At 38.6% G+C, this 17,034-nt stretch overlaps 2 protein-coding genes across 13 annotated transcripts in view; both read right to left on the bottom strand.

The window, feature by feature from the left end:
• LOC129774806 (G protein-activated inward rectifier potassium channel 3) overlaps positions 1-3,019 on the bottom strand; it is a 34,166-nt gene extending 31,147 nt beyond the window's left edge. Inside the window, exon 1 of the mRNA XM_055778771.1 lies at positions 2,829-3,019. Within this exon, the coding sequence (XP_055634746.1) occupies positions 2,829-3,019 (191 nt within the window). The remainder of the gene's footprint in view (positions 1-2,828) is intronic.
• A 28-nt stretch (positions 3,020-3,047) lies between these two features.
• The window catches only part of LOC129774807 (G protein-activated inward rectifier potassium channel 3-like), a 302,558-nt gene continuing 288,571 nt past the window's right edge, over positions 3,048-17,034 (bottom strand). For 5 of the 12 annotated variants that reach the window (XM_055778774.1, XM_055778773.1, XM_055778777.1 and 2 more), the window contains one exon: positions 3,048-3,378. Coding sequence is in view for 8 of the 12 variants with exons in the window: in XM_055778777.1 (XP_055634752.1) it covers positions 3,305-3,378 (74 nt within the window). In the remaining 4 variants the exon portion in view is untranslated. The remainder of the gene's footprint in view (positions 3,379-17,034) is intronic. The other 7 variants (XM_055778784.1, XM_055778780.1, XM_055778781.1 and 4 more) reach the window with 7 other exon arrangements.

Below are 17,034 nucleotides of genomic sequence, written 5' to 3'. Positions count from 1 at the left end.
ATAGAAGGGAATACTCTAACGCCGAAAAATGGCAACTGTGTAATGTGCTAATTATAGATATGATAAATATGTGACATGTACACGATTAAAATTCGGCTCTGTTACAGCTAAAATGCTAATGAGCCTAAAATAAAACAAAAGGGATAAAAAATAAAAAAATAAAAAAAAGTTGGCATGTGAAAGTTTTAGGGTGCAATAAATGTTTCTATGATGGTTAGACAGTCCTTCCCCTACTCAAAGGGGGGGCTGCCATACAAATGAAACACAAATTTCTGCATTACCCGAGAATTAATCAAGCAAATTAAACCAAATTAGGCATATGGAAACTTTAGGGTGCAATGAATGTTTCTAATGTGTTGGCTCGGTTAGACCTTGATTACATGACCCAAATATATGTTTTCCTTAAAGCTATCGATCTTCGTGTGTGATTGTACCTATGTCCTTATACCCTCCTTTTCATCCATTGCGAGCGATTGGCCCCCTTGGTATAAACAGTAAAATAAGTTGAAATGTAAATATACAATAGATTTAAGAATCGAGTGTGATCATCAACATTGTAACAATTCCCTTATATCCCATCCCTTTCCTGAAAGATGTCACCCTCTAAACTCGAGTAAACCGCGAGTAATCGGTTTTCCACCTTACTAACCATAGTGTTAGGAAAATTATTTATGTATAGTTTTAAAACATATACTTAAGAATTCGGCTCCTTTAAACTAATGTAACTGAGCCTGTAAAAATAAACGATTTATATAAAAAAAAAAAATGAATGTTTCTATGGTGGTTAGATACCCCTCCCCCCTCTCTTAGGGGTGGCTGCCATACAAATAAAACACAAATTTATGCATTACTCGAGAATTAATCAAGTAAATGGGCGGGACGAAGTTTGCCGGGTTAGCTAGTATAATATAAAAATCCTGCATTAATAATTCCATATTCAATTTTCACGCCACCATTTTCCAAATTTCAGATGGGAACTCCAGCTGTAAAGTTCTTATTTTCTATGCAGATTGTAAATTCCAATTCTAGATAAGAATGTTTCCGAAAGACATGTACGTCCAAATACAAAATCCAGATTGCAAACTGTGATACCACATCTAGTTTAAGCGATCTGAAATTCTAGATTCAGATGAAGATCCAGACGTTGATTTTCAGATACAGATGCGATGCAGATTCGACATCGGCGTTTTCGTTCACAGATCTAATCCAAAAGAACGTTATCAGAATGCCGTATCACTTGCATCTTTTTTATTAGCACTTAGTTAATATTTTTGTGATACAACCCAATTGGGAAAATTCCAAAAAGCTACTAATTTCTGATTTTCAAATTTCCGAGTTTAGTTGGTCAATTGGTTTTTCACACACTAGTATTTTCCCACACAGTAAAACTAAATGAGGATACACAATATATTCTACAGATGCCAAGGCACTTTGGATCAAGAGACACACTCTTCAAAAAAAAATTAGAGGAACGGAGTGTACAGTCGAAGTTTTAGGTGATTTTGGAAATGTGACTGTAACTGCGCGAGAAATCAACGCATGGAAATGGGATGTACATCAGACTAAAGTTTAAACTTTCAAGTTTTGGAATATTTTACGATCAATTTTTTATCTCGATGTGTAGATGTAGTGGACAAAAATATCGAGAACAAATACAGTGCTCCTCCATTTACCTCCAAACTATGATCGATCGGCTAGAAAAAACGGCTAAACGTATCAATATGAAACGTTTACAGGTGTTGAACATTAGAACTTACTGCAATATTTGTAGAATTACAGCAGATTTTGGAAAATACTGAAAAAATCCTGTGTTTTGCACTTTTTTGAAATCGAAACAAAAAAAATGTCTGATACAGAATTTATTGAAGTTTTCAAAATTACGTTTCGATTTGCGGTGTGATCATTCTTTATTGAACCATTCAGCCTCAAAGATGAAGGCGAATTTTTTCATTCAAACAAAAATATCTCTGTGTTGGAAGGCCCTACTAGAACATTACAGAAATAAGACAAAATCTGATTCAAAAGGTTTATCGGATTTGCTATTAGTTGGAAACAAATGTGTTAGTCCACGAGATCGTTGAAAAAACAGAAAGAAACCGATTTTTATTTCTTTCCTGTATTTTTGTCCACTACATCTACACACCAAGATGAAAAAAATATCGTTGAAAGTTTAGGATATAAAATTATGTGCATCTTATCTTGATGCGTTGGTTTCTCACAATGTTACAGTATTTCAAAAATCAATTAAAAATTTCGACTTTACATTCTGTTCCTCTAACTGTTTTGTCGAGTGTATATTGCCGGATGCCATATGGGCTGAAAGTCACACTTTCGTCTCACTATTCAACCACTCTGCCTGTGAATATCATACTGATTACTGTGTGAACGTATCTGGTGTAGTTAAAAGCCGATCAATTTGAAAACAACTGATGAAAATTATTCATCGAAAAGGGAGAATAATGCAAAAAAAATCCATTATAAAAAGTAAATAAACATAAATGAGTAATATTATGAGAAAGGAGCACACATTTTTCGCACCCAGAAACAATCATGGGACGTCTATCGATCCAACTAATAACAAATCTCCAGAAAAAGCAAAATAATACGCCGAACAAATCCCCTCCGATTCGCTGCCAATCGGAGTCGGCTAGACATGACCAATGGACACATCAAATGACCATCTCGCCAAGCCACTATTGACTGAGTTAAGTCCGCTTCAATCACTCGCCAATGAGCTGATAACGCTAACATTACTCTTCCCATCTCACCCGTGTCGTACCTAACTTTGTTTGTACACAACGATCCAGCACAAGCAAAACAAAACTTACCTCACACTCTCCTGCCGGCTGAATCCGCTGCCATGGGTGGAAATACGCGCCAAGCTGGGTACGATTGTCAGCGGCAGATTTCCGATCACGCTGTCTAGCGAGTCCGGTTCCTCCTCGATAACACCCGGACGCATGAAGATACGGGTGAGAGGCTTTTTCTCCTCCATCAACGCAACCTGGCGGTCGGACATTCTTTCGAGAGTTCACTTCTCACTTCGCTTCTTCAATTAAAACCTATTTTTTTCTTTTATTATGGCTTTTACTTCTCACTGTTACAATTGGTCGAAACCTTAAAAACCTATCCACTGGAGATTCGGATCAATTTGACTCAATGGCATCGCACTCCGCCTAATCTACAGAATAAAAATTATGCTATTCTTGTGCAATTTGAAAACACTTAACCCTAACTGAATTAGCTTAAATGGAAAGAACGAAACGCTTTGATCGTTTGTGATAAAAAAAAATTCTTTACATCATCAACACTCGAATTGTTCCGCTTCGCAGCCGGACCTCTGTTCGACGCCACCGCTGTCGTTGGTAGTTATGAAGACTGCGAAAAAAAATAGTAACAACAATTAAATCCAATTAGTCGCCCTACTCGGGGGGTTTCACGCGGATTTCGACACGGATGACACTGAACTTCAAAACCATTGAAACCACCACGAAGGACACACACCACAAGTTGTTAGTACTCAGCGAACACGGTGAAAATTATGGATATACCAAGATCCCACAAACCCACAAGCGGTTAGTAAGCGTTATCAAGCGTTACCAAGAACTATACCGACGGCGCGGGTCAAACGTTGCGTGTGATCCAAATGCGCACCGGCCGACTGCGACAGATCAACTAATTCGGTCCCGCGGACAGAACTTCCCGATCCCCAATGGGGGATCCAGCAAAAAAAAAGAATATAAAACACTAGAGCGTGTCATTATATGCGAACCGGAGAGGTTAGTTTTGTTAGCTTAGTGCGAGTTTTGCGGACTGATGACCTGGATGCCATCAGCGCAGTGCCGTGCGAATGTATGATATATGATCGTGCAATGTATGGTTTAATTGAATCACAATCAAGAGAGAGAGACCAGTTTATCTGTGTGGCTGTGCCCAACTGGGATTCAGACAGATGCTCCCCCTTCCCCAGAATGGGGAGGAGGTGACCTGCAATTGTGCTCTGCATCGGGGGCATTAGGTCTAGTTTAATCAATTTAGACGGGTGAACTCGAACTCGGACGATCCTTCAGGGTGGCATTATGGTTGTCGACCGCTTATTGGCGGTGTTTGGAGGTATACATTGTAATAAATTTCACTAGATGGCTCTCGAATATCACCGGTATCATCATTCCTTCAGCTGAATTTATACTTGGTTTGTTGGATATCAAGAAGAAGTTGTTTATTCTCAAACAATCAAACAATCACTGCTTAAACATTGGATTGGGGAAAAAGAAATGTCGTATATTATCAATATAAGGCAACACGGGGGGGAGTGGGGGGTATTTATAATGAAGTTGCCTTCTAAATGGCAACAAGTTTGCGAACAAAACTGCGCATATTTGACTTAAATTGCATAATTTTAAGTATGTTAAATAAAGCGTCAAACTTCGATCAGAAATACGACATTTCTTTTTCCCCAACCCTATATATTTGTACTTTCTTCTGACTATCCCTTCACGCATGAAAACGCAATTGTCGACAAGTAAAACAACTGAATGGTAATTATTTCGGAAAAGTACAGATTATTGTGTAAGCTCAGGAACACTTCGGTTAACATTTATTTTTAAGTACAAAAAGTTTATAAGAATGTTTTGTTTCACTGCATTCTTTTGAAAAAAAAACTTTAAAGGCCACCTCAAATATGCATACATTCAAAATTGATTTTAGCTCATGTTTTGTCATCCCGATTTATTACATTGAATGAGCGTAAAAATAACAGAAAATGTAAGCCTCTCAAATACTGCTAAACATTTGTATCACATATATGGGGGCAGCAATAAAAGCTTAATACGAGCGAGCAAAACAAGAGACAAATAAGCTTTCCGTATACTTGCATTCCAGCCGGCCTTGGTTCGAATCCCTGTTGACGTCGATTGGACTTTTTTTTTGGGTGCAAACTCAAAAAAAATGGAAGAAGAAAAAAAGAAAGAGATGCCTGTTCCCATAAATACAATCATTTTAAAGCGTTGGGGGACAGATGATTTTATTTGCCCATTTGACGCTTCAAGACACGAAAAGGCATGGTTTCTGCCGAAAATGAAATGCTTTCTGGCAACGCTAGTTTAGATGGATTTATTACCAAAATGTAAGAGGATTGAGGACCAAGCTGGACAATATATTTCTTACTTCCCTCGACTGCGGTTATGACGTTATATTGCTGACGGAAACTGGACTAAACGATAGCATCAATTCACTGCAAATTTTCGGATCATCGTACAACGTTTTTCGATGTGATCGATGTTCTCTGAATAGCGACAAGCGTAATTTTGGCGGTGTACTGATAGCTGTCGCCAATCGACACGTGAGCACACGCATCGACACGCTTAACGGAAATCGACTGGAGCAAGTGTGTGTTTCTGCGAATATTCGGGGCCATCGTTTCCTGATGTGTAACATTTACATTCCACCCGATAAAAGCCGGGACGTTGTTTTGATGGAAGATCATATCGCCACCGTCCGTGAACTAAGTGTGTCCGCCAACTCCGAAGCTATCATTCTCGCTTGTGGCGACTATAACCAGCCGCGTTTAGCATGGTCTAACGACGACAACAGCTTACGTCTCGACAACCCGATACTTTTGACTCCGGCGAGCGCAGCGCTGATTGACGGAATGGATTTCTTGAACATGAATCAAATTAATGCACAACTAAATCACCTGCGCCGTACATTGGATTTGGTTTTTTTAACCGAAGGAAGCCATGCTGAAGTATTGACCGCCGTTGATTCACTAGTGTCCGTAGATCCTCATCACCCTCCTTTGACCATTCGCTTCAACGCACCAGCTAAATCAGTGACTTCGCTTCCAGTGGGAAATGTAGAAGAAAGGAAAATAAATTACCGCAAAATTGATTTTGACAGCCTTTCTGCCCATCTGTCCGGTTCTGATTGGAGTTGTATCTACGATTGTACGAACGTCCATGACATGGCATTCAAATTTTGCGACATCATTCGCCAATGGCTGATTGCGAACGTTCCTTTGAAACGGTGCCCAATTTCACCTCCTTGGAGTACGCCTCTCCTCCGGAGGGCGAAGCGTGTACGCAATCAATGGCAGCGACGTATGCGAACTCATCGATCCAACTTTACAAAAGTCAATTTCAAACATGCAAGCGATGACTACAGGCATCTAAATGCTGCACTCTACAAATCACATGTATTAAGGGTGCAGTTTGGTCTACGTCGTGATCCAAAATCCTTCTGGAGCTTTGTCAATAGCAAACGCAAAAACCCAATAGTTTCGTCCAATTTAGTGTATGAAGACAAGGAATCCAGTGATGAAGCCGAAGCGTGCAACTTCTTCGCGAGACATTTTGCTTCCGTCTTTCAACCCGAGCCATCTAGCGATTCCGATGCTGAACTGGCTGCGTCTAACATCGTTGCGGATGCAGTAGATTTGGATACGTTTGAAATATTACCTGCAATGATCATCCACGCCTCCAAGAAATTGAAGAATTCATTTTCTCCTGGACCGGATGGTATCCCTGCATCTGTCTTCTGTCGCTGCATAATTGCAGTTGCAGAGCCGCTTGCCTTCATTTTCAGACACTCGTTTGAAAGAGGAGTGTTTCCCATGTGCTGGAAAGAATCATATATGTTACCTGTACACAAAAGTGGGGATCGACGTAATGTGAAGAACTATCGTGGAATAACCAGCCTCCCCGCTGCATCGAAAATTTTTGAGATTATCGTCAGTGATCAAATTCTACATGCTACTAAGTCCCACATTTCGTCCGATCAGCACGGTTTCATTCCCGGTAGATCCGTAAGTACCAATCTGTTGGATTTCACCAGTACTTGTTTCGAAGCTTTAGAACAAAAGGCACAGGTAGACGTGATCTACACAGACCTAAAGGCAGCCTTTGATAAGATCGACCACAAAGTGCTACTGTGTAAACTATCACGGATGGGCGCATCGAACAGATTGGTGTCGTGGTTGTCGTCGTACCTTACTGATAGGAAGCTTCGTGTCAAGCATGGCTCTAGCGTATCATCATCGTTTGTGAGCGTATCTGGTGTCCCACAAGGAAGCAATTTGGGACCTTTATTGTTCGTGTTATATTTCAATGACGCTGCATCTTCGTTAGGCTTCAAGAACAAACTTATGTATGCTGATGATTTGAAGATCTATGTCGTGGTACGTTGCATCGGGGATTGTCTACGTCTTCAAAGGCTACTCGATGAGTTTGTTCACTGGTGCCGCAAGAACAAACTTGTTATTAGCATCGGTAAATGCCATGTAATGACCTTTCATCGATCCAAGGACCCAATCATTTTTGACTATCACATCGTTGAAAATGTTCTTGAGAGAGTAGATGAAGTGGTAGATCTTGGCGTAGTGCTGGATCCTAAACTTTCCTTCCATTCTCATTATACCTGGACCATATCTAGGGCAAACCGACAACTTGGTTTTCTATTCAAGATTGCCAAAGATTTCAAGGACCCGCATTGCCTAAAAGCATTGTATTGCTCTCTTGTTCGCCCGATCCTGGAGAATGCATCTGCTGTTTGGGCTCCTAATGATGTCACGTGGAACCTAAGGATTGAACGAGTGCAAAAGAGGTTTGTACGGCTTGCGCTCAGAAATTTACCGTGGCGTGACCCATTGAATTTACCAGCATATGCTGACAGGTGTCGCTTGCTTGGACTTGAAACACTTGATCGGAGACGAAAGATTCAACAAGCGACGTTTGTAGTTAAACTACTCAATGGCGATGTCGACTGCTCGTATCTCCTATCGCTTTTGGACTTTCGAGCCTCGGGTAGGATGCTGAGATACCGATCCCTAATGCAGCCGGGATTTCATCGTACTTTGTATGGATACAACCAACCTGTTTGTGCAATGATCCGCATGTTTTCGTCCGTTGAATCAGTGTTTGAATTTGGAATGTCCACGTCACAATTTGTTAATAGTATTAGAAGACTGCATGTATTTTAAAACGTGATAGATTATTCATTAAGACTATTTCTGTCAGATGAATCAATAATAATAAAGAATAAAGAATAAAGATGTAGAAAGAATGCTCCAAGTGGAATAGTTTTTGACGTAGGACTACGTCTTTCATTTCTATACCGGGGTGTAAAATCAAAGTTTCGAAAACGAAAGCGTTACGCCGGAGACCGAGATTTTGAGCGTTAATAGCTCCTAAACAACTGAACGAAATGGTATGATAAACACTTCATTCGAAAGATAAAATGTCTACGCGTTATATACTTGTTACTTTTTGATCCAAAAACTTGTTTCAATAGTCTTAAAATTGCTTTCAAAACAGGCTATTGAAATCACCAATCGGTATATAAGCGAGCGGCGCTCGGAAATCCACTAAGTTCTAATTGAACAGCGATTGGAGCATGTTGTCGCTGTTGCGGTGAAGCTCTTTATTTATCATGAAAGCGCAGATGAACGGTGTCACCAAGAGCCTGTTTGTGCACCCTAGGCCAGAAGGGAATCTATCAGGAGGAGAGTGATGCCACAAACGGTTCCCTGGGAAGACATCGCTACACACACATACACGCGCGGCTATTAACAGGTGGTTATCGAGTTGGCATTAACCACTGGTGGGCTTCCAGTATCGAGGAAAATGTGGAAATAACTAATCGTTACTGAAAATAATCTGCCAGTTCCTCTGGGAATTTTCAAAATATATTCATGTTAAAGAGTTTAATTGAATGTTTTCTATCCATGTAACACTGTGACCAAATATGTTTCAATCAAGTGCTATTAACAGGTGGTTATCGAGTTGGCATTAACCACTGGTGGGCTTCCAGTATCGAGGAAAATGTGGAAATATCTAATCGTTACTGAAAATAATCTGCCAGTTCCTTTGGGAATTTTCAAAATATATTCATGTGAAAGAGTTTAATTGAATGTTTTCTATCCATGTAACACTGTGACCAAATACATTTGGTTTTGTGGTTTTTCAATCAATCGCAATTAACAGGATAGCTTCAGAAGATTATTCTTCCCCATCAGTAGGATATTTCCGTATCCAATATTGTATGCGCCCGCAATCGATTATTGCTCAGTCGCCGAAAGTTCCGAGCTCAGAGAGTTCATTCCCCTCTAGTTTGCCTTACAAATTGCCATCGTAAACCACACCTTCTCTCGATTCAATCACACACAAAAAGCATACTTAAGCAATATTCTGGTGGTGAGACACATTCATTTTTCGTGAGGACATCGACAAGACAACATCGTTGCCTAACGTGCTGGAGGAGGTGGACGGCGAAGGATCGACACATACACGCGCAGAACTCTTTCCGTTAGGATGCCATTCAGCATCGAGAAAGTTCCGGAAAGATCTAATCATTGCTGGAAAATAATCTGCCAGTTCCTTTGGGAAATTTCAAAATATATTCATGTGAAAGAGTTTAATTGAATGTTTTCTATCCATGTAACACTGTGACCAAATACATTAGGTTTTGTGATTTTTCAATCAATCGCAATCAACAGTAGGATATTTCCGTATCCAATATTGGATGCATAAAACCTTGTGCCTCCAACGTAACGCTCTCGTTTTCGAAGTTCTCCAAATATTCATTCATTCAGAATGAATTCAGATTCAACTTCATACAAATGATCTCTAAATCAAGGATAGTCCTACGTCACCCTTGCGGTTATACCATAGATATAACCCACTTCCTGTTTTTTTTTAAGAAAATATACTCAAACAGACACAGAACTTGGAAAAGATGAAAAAACACATTGCAAGAGACTATAGACATTCAAATATGCAAAAGGAAAAATTAGAAGAATTGAAAAAAAATATTTCAAATAATTTCTGTTATACAGTTGAAAATATCTTATCGGAAAAAAAGAATGAAAAATTTATGAATATATTGAAAAAAATTCGAACATGTCACATAGACAAAATGAATTAACAATATCAGATGGACAGACAGTAGCTGACCTATCATTTTTTCAATAACTTTTAACTATGAGTTGACACAACTATCTTCTATATTGAGGCGAAGTTTGGTCCTTCAGTTAGTTTACAGTGCTCGATTTCCAGAATTATGGCTCAAAAATATTACACAACCGTAACGCACCATCTCGCAATGCCTTGATTGTGCACTAATATCTGGTCAAAAATTCAACAACAAATCATCACCAAAAACAAAAAGTGCACTGTTCTGTAAACAAAAGAAGCAAATGAACCCTGAAGGTATTAAGCAAAACACAACTACACAGTGCAGTCACTGCGGCAAGGCTCACCCGTCTATCAGACGCCAATGTCGATATTGAGGATTTTATTGTGCGGAACGTCAGCTAATAATGTATATAATATGAGAATTCGCATATTCTTCAAGCGCATGTACCACAACAAACAAAAAAAATCTATCACAGTCACAGTCACAGTTGGGTTTAGGTCAATCATCCGAAACCCCGTTCACGCCTGTTGCGATATCTTCCATCCTTCTATTGTATCGAGCGAAACCCTCATTGGTTGCCATAGGAAAAAATTATGTCTGTTCGCTTGCTGGATTGAGACAGTGATTGAAAAACACGAAAGGCTTATGTATACCCAAGCGTAACGACGGGCGGAGCTTAAATCGCAATATTTTCTCTCTGTATTGTCCGTAGAACGAACACTGCATTTCATTCGTAGAGGTATACAAATATAGCACATTTTCATTAATGCATTAATTGTATGTTTTGACGTAGGACGTCTTTAATTTCTATATATGGGGTCACTCTACGAAAATGGAAATGATTCATTAAGAGATTATACATATTACGCAAAATCGTTATTGCGATATACAGTCAACTCTCCCTAACTCGATGTTCTGTATCTCGATATGTTTCCTAACTCGATTGGTTTTATGGCACCTTTGATTGATTTTACAAGCATTTTTCTCTCCATAACTCGAAACCTCCCTAACTCAATGGTCCCTTGGATATCGAGTTAGGGAGAGTTGACTGTATTTATGGTGTACACCGTTAGAAACGAAATTTGTCCAGCAACCTTCTTTTTCTTAAAACATGAATAGTAAATATAGTAAGACACGACCGCTTACTACGTAGGACTACGCATTCTTTTCATTTAATTTGCTTGTTTATCATTTCGAATATTATTCATAAATGCAAAGAAATTTAATAAATTATTAAGTCTGAAAAGGATAACTCATTCATCCTTGGCTTTGCAGAAGCAGTTCTAGAAGCAGCGATGTTTTCTTGCATTTACGAGAACAATACACGGAGTCGTCATATGTCGCAATTTGTTTCTTCATGTCAATGCACGCCGTTGCAATACCAAATCCACAGCAAGTGAAATATTCGCTCGCGTCCACAGCTCAAGGGGGAACGAAGATGACACAAAATTAACAGAATGAGACAAACAATTCATTCTCTCTCGACTCTCGCCGGCAATGATGTTACTTCGATGGCTACCAAACGGGAAGTGAAAATTTTCCCCAAAGGATGTGCAATATTAATACTCTAGCGACAATGTACTTACTGTGCCAGAGTGGAGTTTATGTCGCAAATATTCTATTTGCGTTATCTCTCTTCGTTGTTTCTATTCTCATGAGTTGGCCATTATTGGCAGCTCTGTTAGGGATGCACACAAATGGACAGAACAATTGTATGGGGAAATGGGAATGCTTCCAATTTTCATCAATTCAAAATATTAAGAGATTATGGGTTTGTAATGCATAGCATATCAAACAAATCTTAGAGAATTTTCGGTTCGATTGATATGCAAATCGTCAGAATCCGTTCGCATCAAAATTAGTTATTAACGTTAACTTTATTTCATAAAAGCGTGACCTGTTTTCTGATTTGGCACCCTTAATGAAAGACGTAGTCCTACGTCAAAAGGTAAACCATTTGACGATTAAAATGTGTATGTTATTTCAATTTTACTAGCCATTCGTTTTCCCCCATAACGCTACGAACAATCGTATTGCCTACATACGGGTGTTAGCTCACAATGTGAGTCGATGCGTACTATGAATTCTTATTAGTTGGTAAATTTTTTTTTATTTTTTTTTTTAGTTAGTAAAATCAATGAAGGGAAATTCTTGCAGATGATTTTGGATGATTTTACTCAATTTCCCCCAAAGATTTGTCGTGAGCCTGGCTTAAAAGGTTAAACGTCGATAGAGATTTTATTAGATTGATGTTAAGGTTGTTGTCCTATCAATCCGTGCTCAATTCACGACCTACACGATAAGGTATTTCCACTGACAATTTATGTAATGGTGGTTCAGGATATCATTATATCGAGCATGTTGCTTGGTAATGTAATAAAAAGTAATTAAAGAATTTGACTGGATGCTGATTTTCAAGAAAGGGTTTACCCACACAGGTCAGATCATAATAGCTTAAGTAGTCCGGATCTTAATATTATGTTGCCCATATATGTCTTCCTTAGAAGTAATTATGTTAATATTTGTCCGCTTCATTTCCCTGAAAACACATGTCCGTTCTCCCTCCTCTCCCCCAAAAATGAGCAGAACATCGCAACAGATGATATCAATTTACTACAGTAGCTACACGAACTTCCGAAGAGAGCCTTCATGGCCATAAAATACTTAATATTCATCACCTGACTATAAAATTGTTACAACACTCTACAAAGAATGTTCCGGACAACGTGACTATGTAGTAGAAAATGTTATTTTTATCCATAATGTATTGCTGTAGTTTTAGATTTATTGGGTTATTCAGACTTGCAAAAATGCACTCATGAATGATGACTCCTTGTCCTCTCCTGCATAATTGAATAAATAGAAGAAAAGGGAGGTAATGACGTTGATGTATTATAAAATGTGTACATTTTAGAAAATCGATATAAATAATTAAACAGTGTCGGGTTCCTCGTGTCCAAGTTAGAATGTGATTCCGGATTCTTCCTCATCCTACCAATTTAAAGGATATAAGTTAATCTAAGAAACTGTTTTGTTAGATTTAATGTATCAAAAGAGTAAATTTTAGAGATTTCTAAACAATAAAAAAAAAACTCGATTCAAATGCAATTACTACAAACAATCACGTCAAGTTCCCGTTCGTGCTCCTAGATCCAGACCCATCTACTTTATGATGGTACGGATAGCTAAGCACACAAAATTGGCAGAGTGAATGTATAGGAAAATCGTAATACTTTCAATTTTTATATATGTTTATTCTGATCATTATTATCATTAAATCATCATCATTGTTCATAGCGTATATATATATATATATATATATATATATATATATATATATATATATATATATATATATATATATATATATATATATATATATATATATATATATAAATGGGCTAGTTTCGCAAAGTTTTAATAATAAAAGATATCAAGAAAGTTCAAAATACTCATAAAGGTTGGGGGAATCTCAACTCGATTCAAAGAGAGTGAGTAAGAATGAGTAAGAAAAGGATAAAACATTTAAAATATCTAAAAAAATACGGAAGATTAAAAATAAGATTAAATAGAATATGAGGAAAAATAAAGAGCATTGATGGTAAGGATAAAGTCATAAAATTGGAAAAAAAATTTAAATGTTTAAAAATAAGTGATTTGAAAAATATAAGAAAACGAAAAATTACTGATACGTATTCATGAATATTCAGCAAAGTAAATAAAAACGGAAATTATTCCTATAACATAATTTCATTTATCTACACGCCTTCAAATTTTTTATTTATATATTAAGAAATCTCTATTTCTCTTCTTTTTCTCCTTCTTTTTCTTTGTCGACGGATACTTTGAATCTTTCGATTGATTCGTCTCCGTCTCCTTCAAACTACATTCGTTCATTCGTTTCGTTAAATGCCTATTAGAAAATGATTCAATGGAGGGTCCTGCATTCCGCTCAATAAGCGTACGCGCAATTGTTTTGGCTACTGAGACTCTACCAGAACTTTTTCATTTCTCTAATCTGGTGCCTAGTTGAGATGTCTTGTTTGAGGAGAGAACCTTATACACGCTCTAATGGAGTTCAAACTCAAATTTAACAATTATACTATTGCAAAATGAAGCTTTGTATGACGAACCACTCTCCTATCTATTACGAATTAATGAACAAGAATCCTGAAAACCCTTTTCGCAGCGAATTTGATTAATGACGTTTAAAATATTTCGTGATACGTGGTATTAGGTTGGGGAGAAAGTAATCCATTATTCATGGGTGAAATTAAAAACTATTTTAAATATGCTTCGGATTGTCCGATTTTGGTTTATTATACACCGTTTTGTTGGAAAATTTGTTACCATTCTAAAGGTTCAAACCAGATGCAAACTAGGCCGCTGATATTGTGAATAGTGTGTGTGGTGCCGATACAGCAACAGGAAAATACGTGCAATTTTAATGAAATTAAAAAAAAAAATTTAAAATTATTTTTCTTAATTTTTGATTGGGATGTTTTAATGCATCCACCATATAGTTTGGACCTAGCAGCAAACTCCAATTATCTATCTATATATAAAAAAATGGAGTGATGTCGGTCTGTCTTTCTGTCTTTCTGTCTTTCTGTCTTTCTGTCTTGCTGTCCTTATGTCTTTCTGTCTTTCTGTCTTTCTGTCTATCTGTCTTTCTGTCTTTCTGTCTTTCTGTCTTTCTGTCTTTCTGTCTTTCTGTCTTTCTGTCTTTCTGTCTTTCTGTCTTTCTGTCTTTCTGTCTTTCTGTCTTTCTGTCTTTCTGTCTTTCTGTCTTTCTGTCTTTCTGTCTTTCTGTCTTTCTGTCTTTCTGTCTTTCTGTCTTTCTGTCTTTCTGTCTTTCTGTCTTTCTGTCTTTCTGTCTTTCTGTCTTTCTGTCTTTCTGTCTTTCTGTCTTTCTGTCTTTCTGTCTTTCTGTCTTTCTGTCTTTCTATCTTTCTGTCTTTCTGTCTTTCTGTCTTTCTGTCTTTCTGTCTTTCTGTCTTTCTGTCTTTCTGTCTTTCTGTCTTTCTGTCTTTCTGTCTTTCTGTCTTTCTGTCTTTCTGTCTTTCTGTCTTTCTGTCTTTCTGTCTTTCTGTCTTTCTGTCTTTCTGTCTTTCTGTCTTTCTGATTCTTATGGACTCGAGAACTACTGAACTTATCGACATGAAAATTGATATGTAGGGTTTTTTGGAGTCGGAGAAGGTTTTTATGATAGTTTGAGACCCCTCCCCCTCTCTAAGGGGGGCTGCCATACAAATGAAACACAAATTTCTGCATTACTCGAGAATTAATAAAGCAAACGAAATAAAGTTTGACATGTGGAGGTTTTAGGATGGAATAAATGTTTCTATGGTGGTTAGATACTCCTCCCCCCTCTCTAAGGGCGGGCTGCCATACAAATGAAACACAAATTTCTGCATTAATCGAGAATTAATCAAGAATAAGAAACCAAATTTGGCATGTGGAGGTTTTAGGGTGCAATAAATGTTTTTACGGTGGTTAGACACTCCTCCACCTCTCTAAGGGGGGGCTGCCATACAAATGAAACACAAATTTCTGCATTACTCGGAAATTAATCAAGCAAATGAAACCAAATTAGGCATATGGAGGTTTTAGGGTGCAATAAATGTTTCTATGGTGGTTAGACACCCCATCCCCCTCTCCAAGGGTGGCGGGGTGGTGGGGGCTGGATTCAGAGATAAAAAAAGGATAAAAAAGATTCTCAAAGATTTGAAAAATTGTAGAAATAAAGGGTGTGTCACATCAAATTGCATCACGGAAAAAACGCTGTAGAAATTCGCCCAGTAGACCGATCCTTTTGAAAATTTTAGACAGTAAAATAAAAACTATTAAACAACTTTTGGCATTTTTTTTTTATTCATACTTCGAGCCCAAGCCCGTATGCTCGCACCTTCCTCTTTACCCCGTCCATAAGGTTCTGTACAACGTCAGGTTGTAGTTTTTTTGAACAGAAATCCATTTTCTCTTGAAGTCCGCCTCCGATTTGACAACTTTTGGGTTCTTCCGGAGGGCCTGCTTCATAATCGCCCAATATTTCTCTATTGGGCGAAGCTCCGGCGCGTTGGGCGGGTTCATTTCCTTTGGCACGAAGGTGACACCGTTGGCACGAAGCGAGATCCGGCCAGAAGATGGTCGGGCCCTCGTGCTGCTTCAATAGTGGTAGTAAGCGCTTCTGTAGGCACTCCTTAAGGTAAACCTGCCCGTTTACCGTGCCGGTCATCACGAAGGGGGCGCTCCGCTTTCCGCAAGAGCAGATCGCTTGCCACACCATGTACTTTTTGGCAAACTTGGATAGTTTCTGCTTGCGAATCTCCTCCGGAACGCTGAATTTGTCCTCTGCGGAGAAGAACAACAGGCCCGGCAGCTGACGAAAGTCCGCTTTGACGTAGGTTTCGTCGTCCATTACCAGGCAATGCGGCTTCGTCAGCATTTCGGTGTACAGCTTCCGGGCTCGCGTCTTCCCCACCATGTTTTGCCTTCCGTCGCGGTTAGGAGCCTTCTGAACCTTGTATGTACGCAGGCCCTCCCGCTGCTTGGTCCGCTGGACGAATGAACTTGACAAATTCAGCTTATTGGCGACATGCCGGACCGAACTTCGCGGATCACGTCTAAACTGCTTAACTACGCGCTTGTGATCTTTTTCACTGACGGAGCATCCATTTTTGCCGTTCTTCACCTTCCGGTCGATGGTTAAGTTCTCGAAGTATCGTTTTAGTACTCTGCTGACCGTGGATTGGACGATTCCCAGCATCTTACCGATGTCCCGATGTGACAACTCCGGATTCTCGAAATGAGTGCGCAGGATTAATTCACGACGCTCTTTTTCGTTCGACGACATTTTTACAAATTTACGAAAAATTGACAGTGAAGCATGGCCAACGTGATCTATACACTCTTATCTGATTATAAGCGAAAGCTGAAGATATAATTCCTAAAAATTAAATTTCTACAGCGTTTTTTCCGTGATGCAATTTGATGTGACACAGCCTTTAGTAAGAACCAATTACAATAAATTCAGAGAATTTTAAACCAATTAGCAGTTATTTAATGAATTTCCAGTGACTAATTGATGAACAATGGAAATCAAATTTTCAGGTGTAAACATAT

The sequence above is a fragment of the Toxorhynchites rutilus genome, chromosome 3 (genome assembly GCF_029784135.1).
Source record: "Toxorhynchites rutilus septentrionalis strain SRP chromosome 3, ASM2978413v1, whole genome shotgun sequence".
Classification (NCBI taxonomy): domain Eukaryota; kingdom Metazoa; phylum Arthropoda; class Insecta; order Diptera; family Culicidae; genus Toxorhynchites; species Toxorhynchites rutilus.
This window is presented reverse-complemented; position numbering and strand designations above follow the sequence as displayed.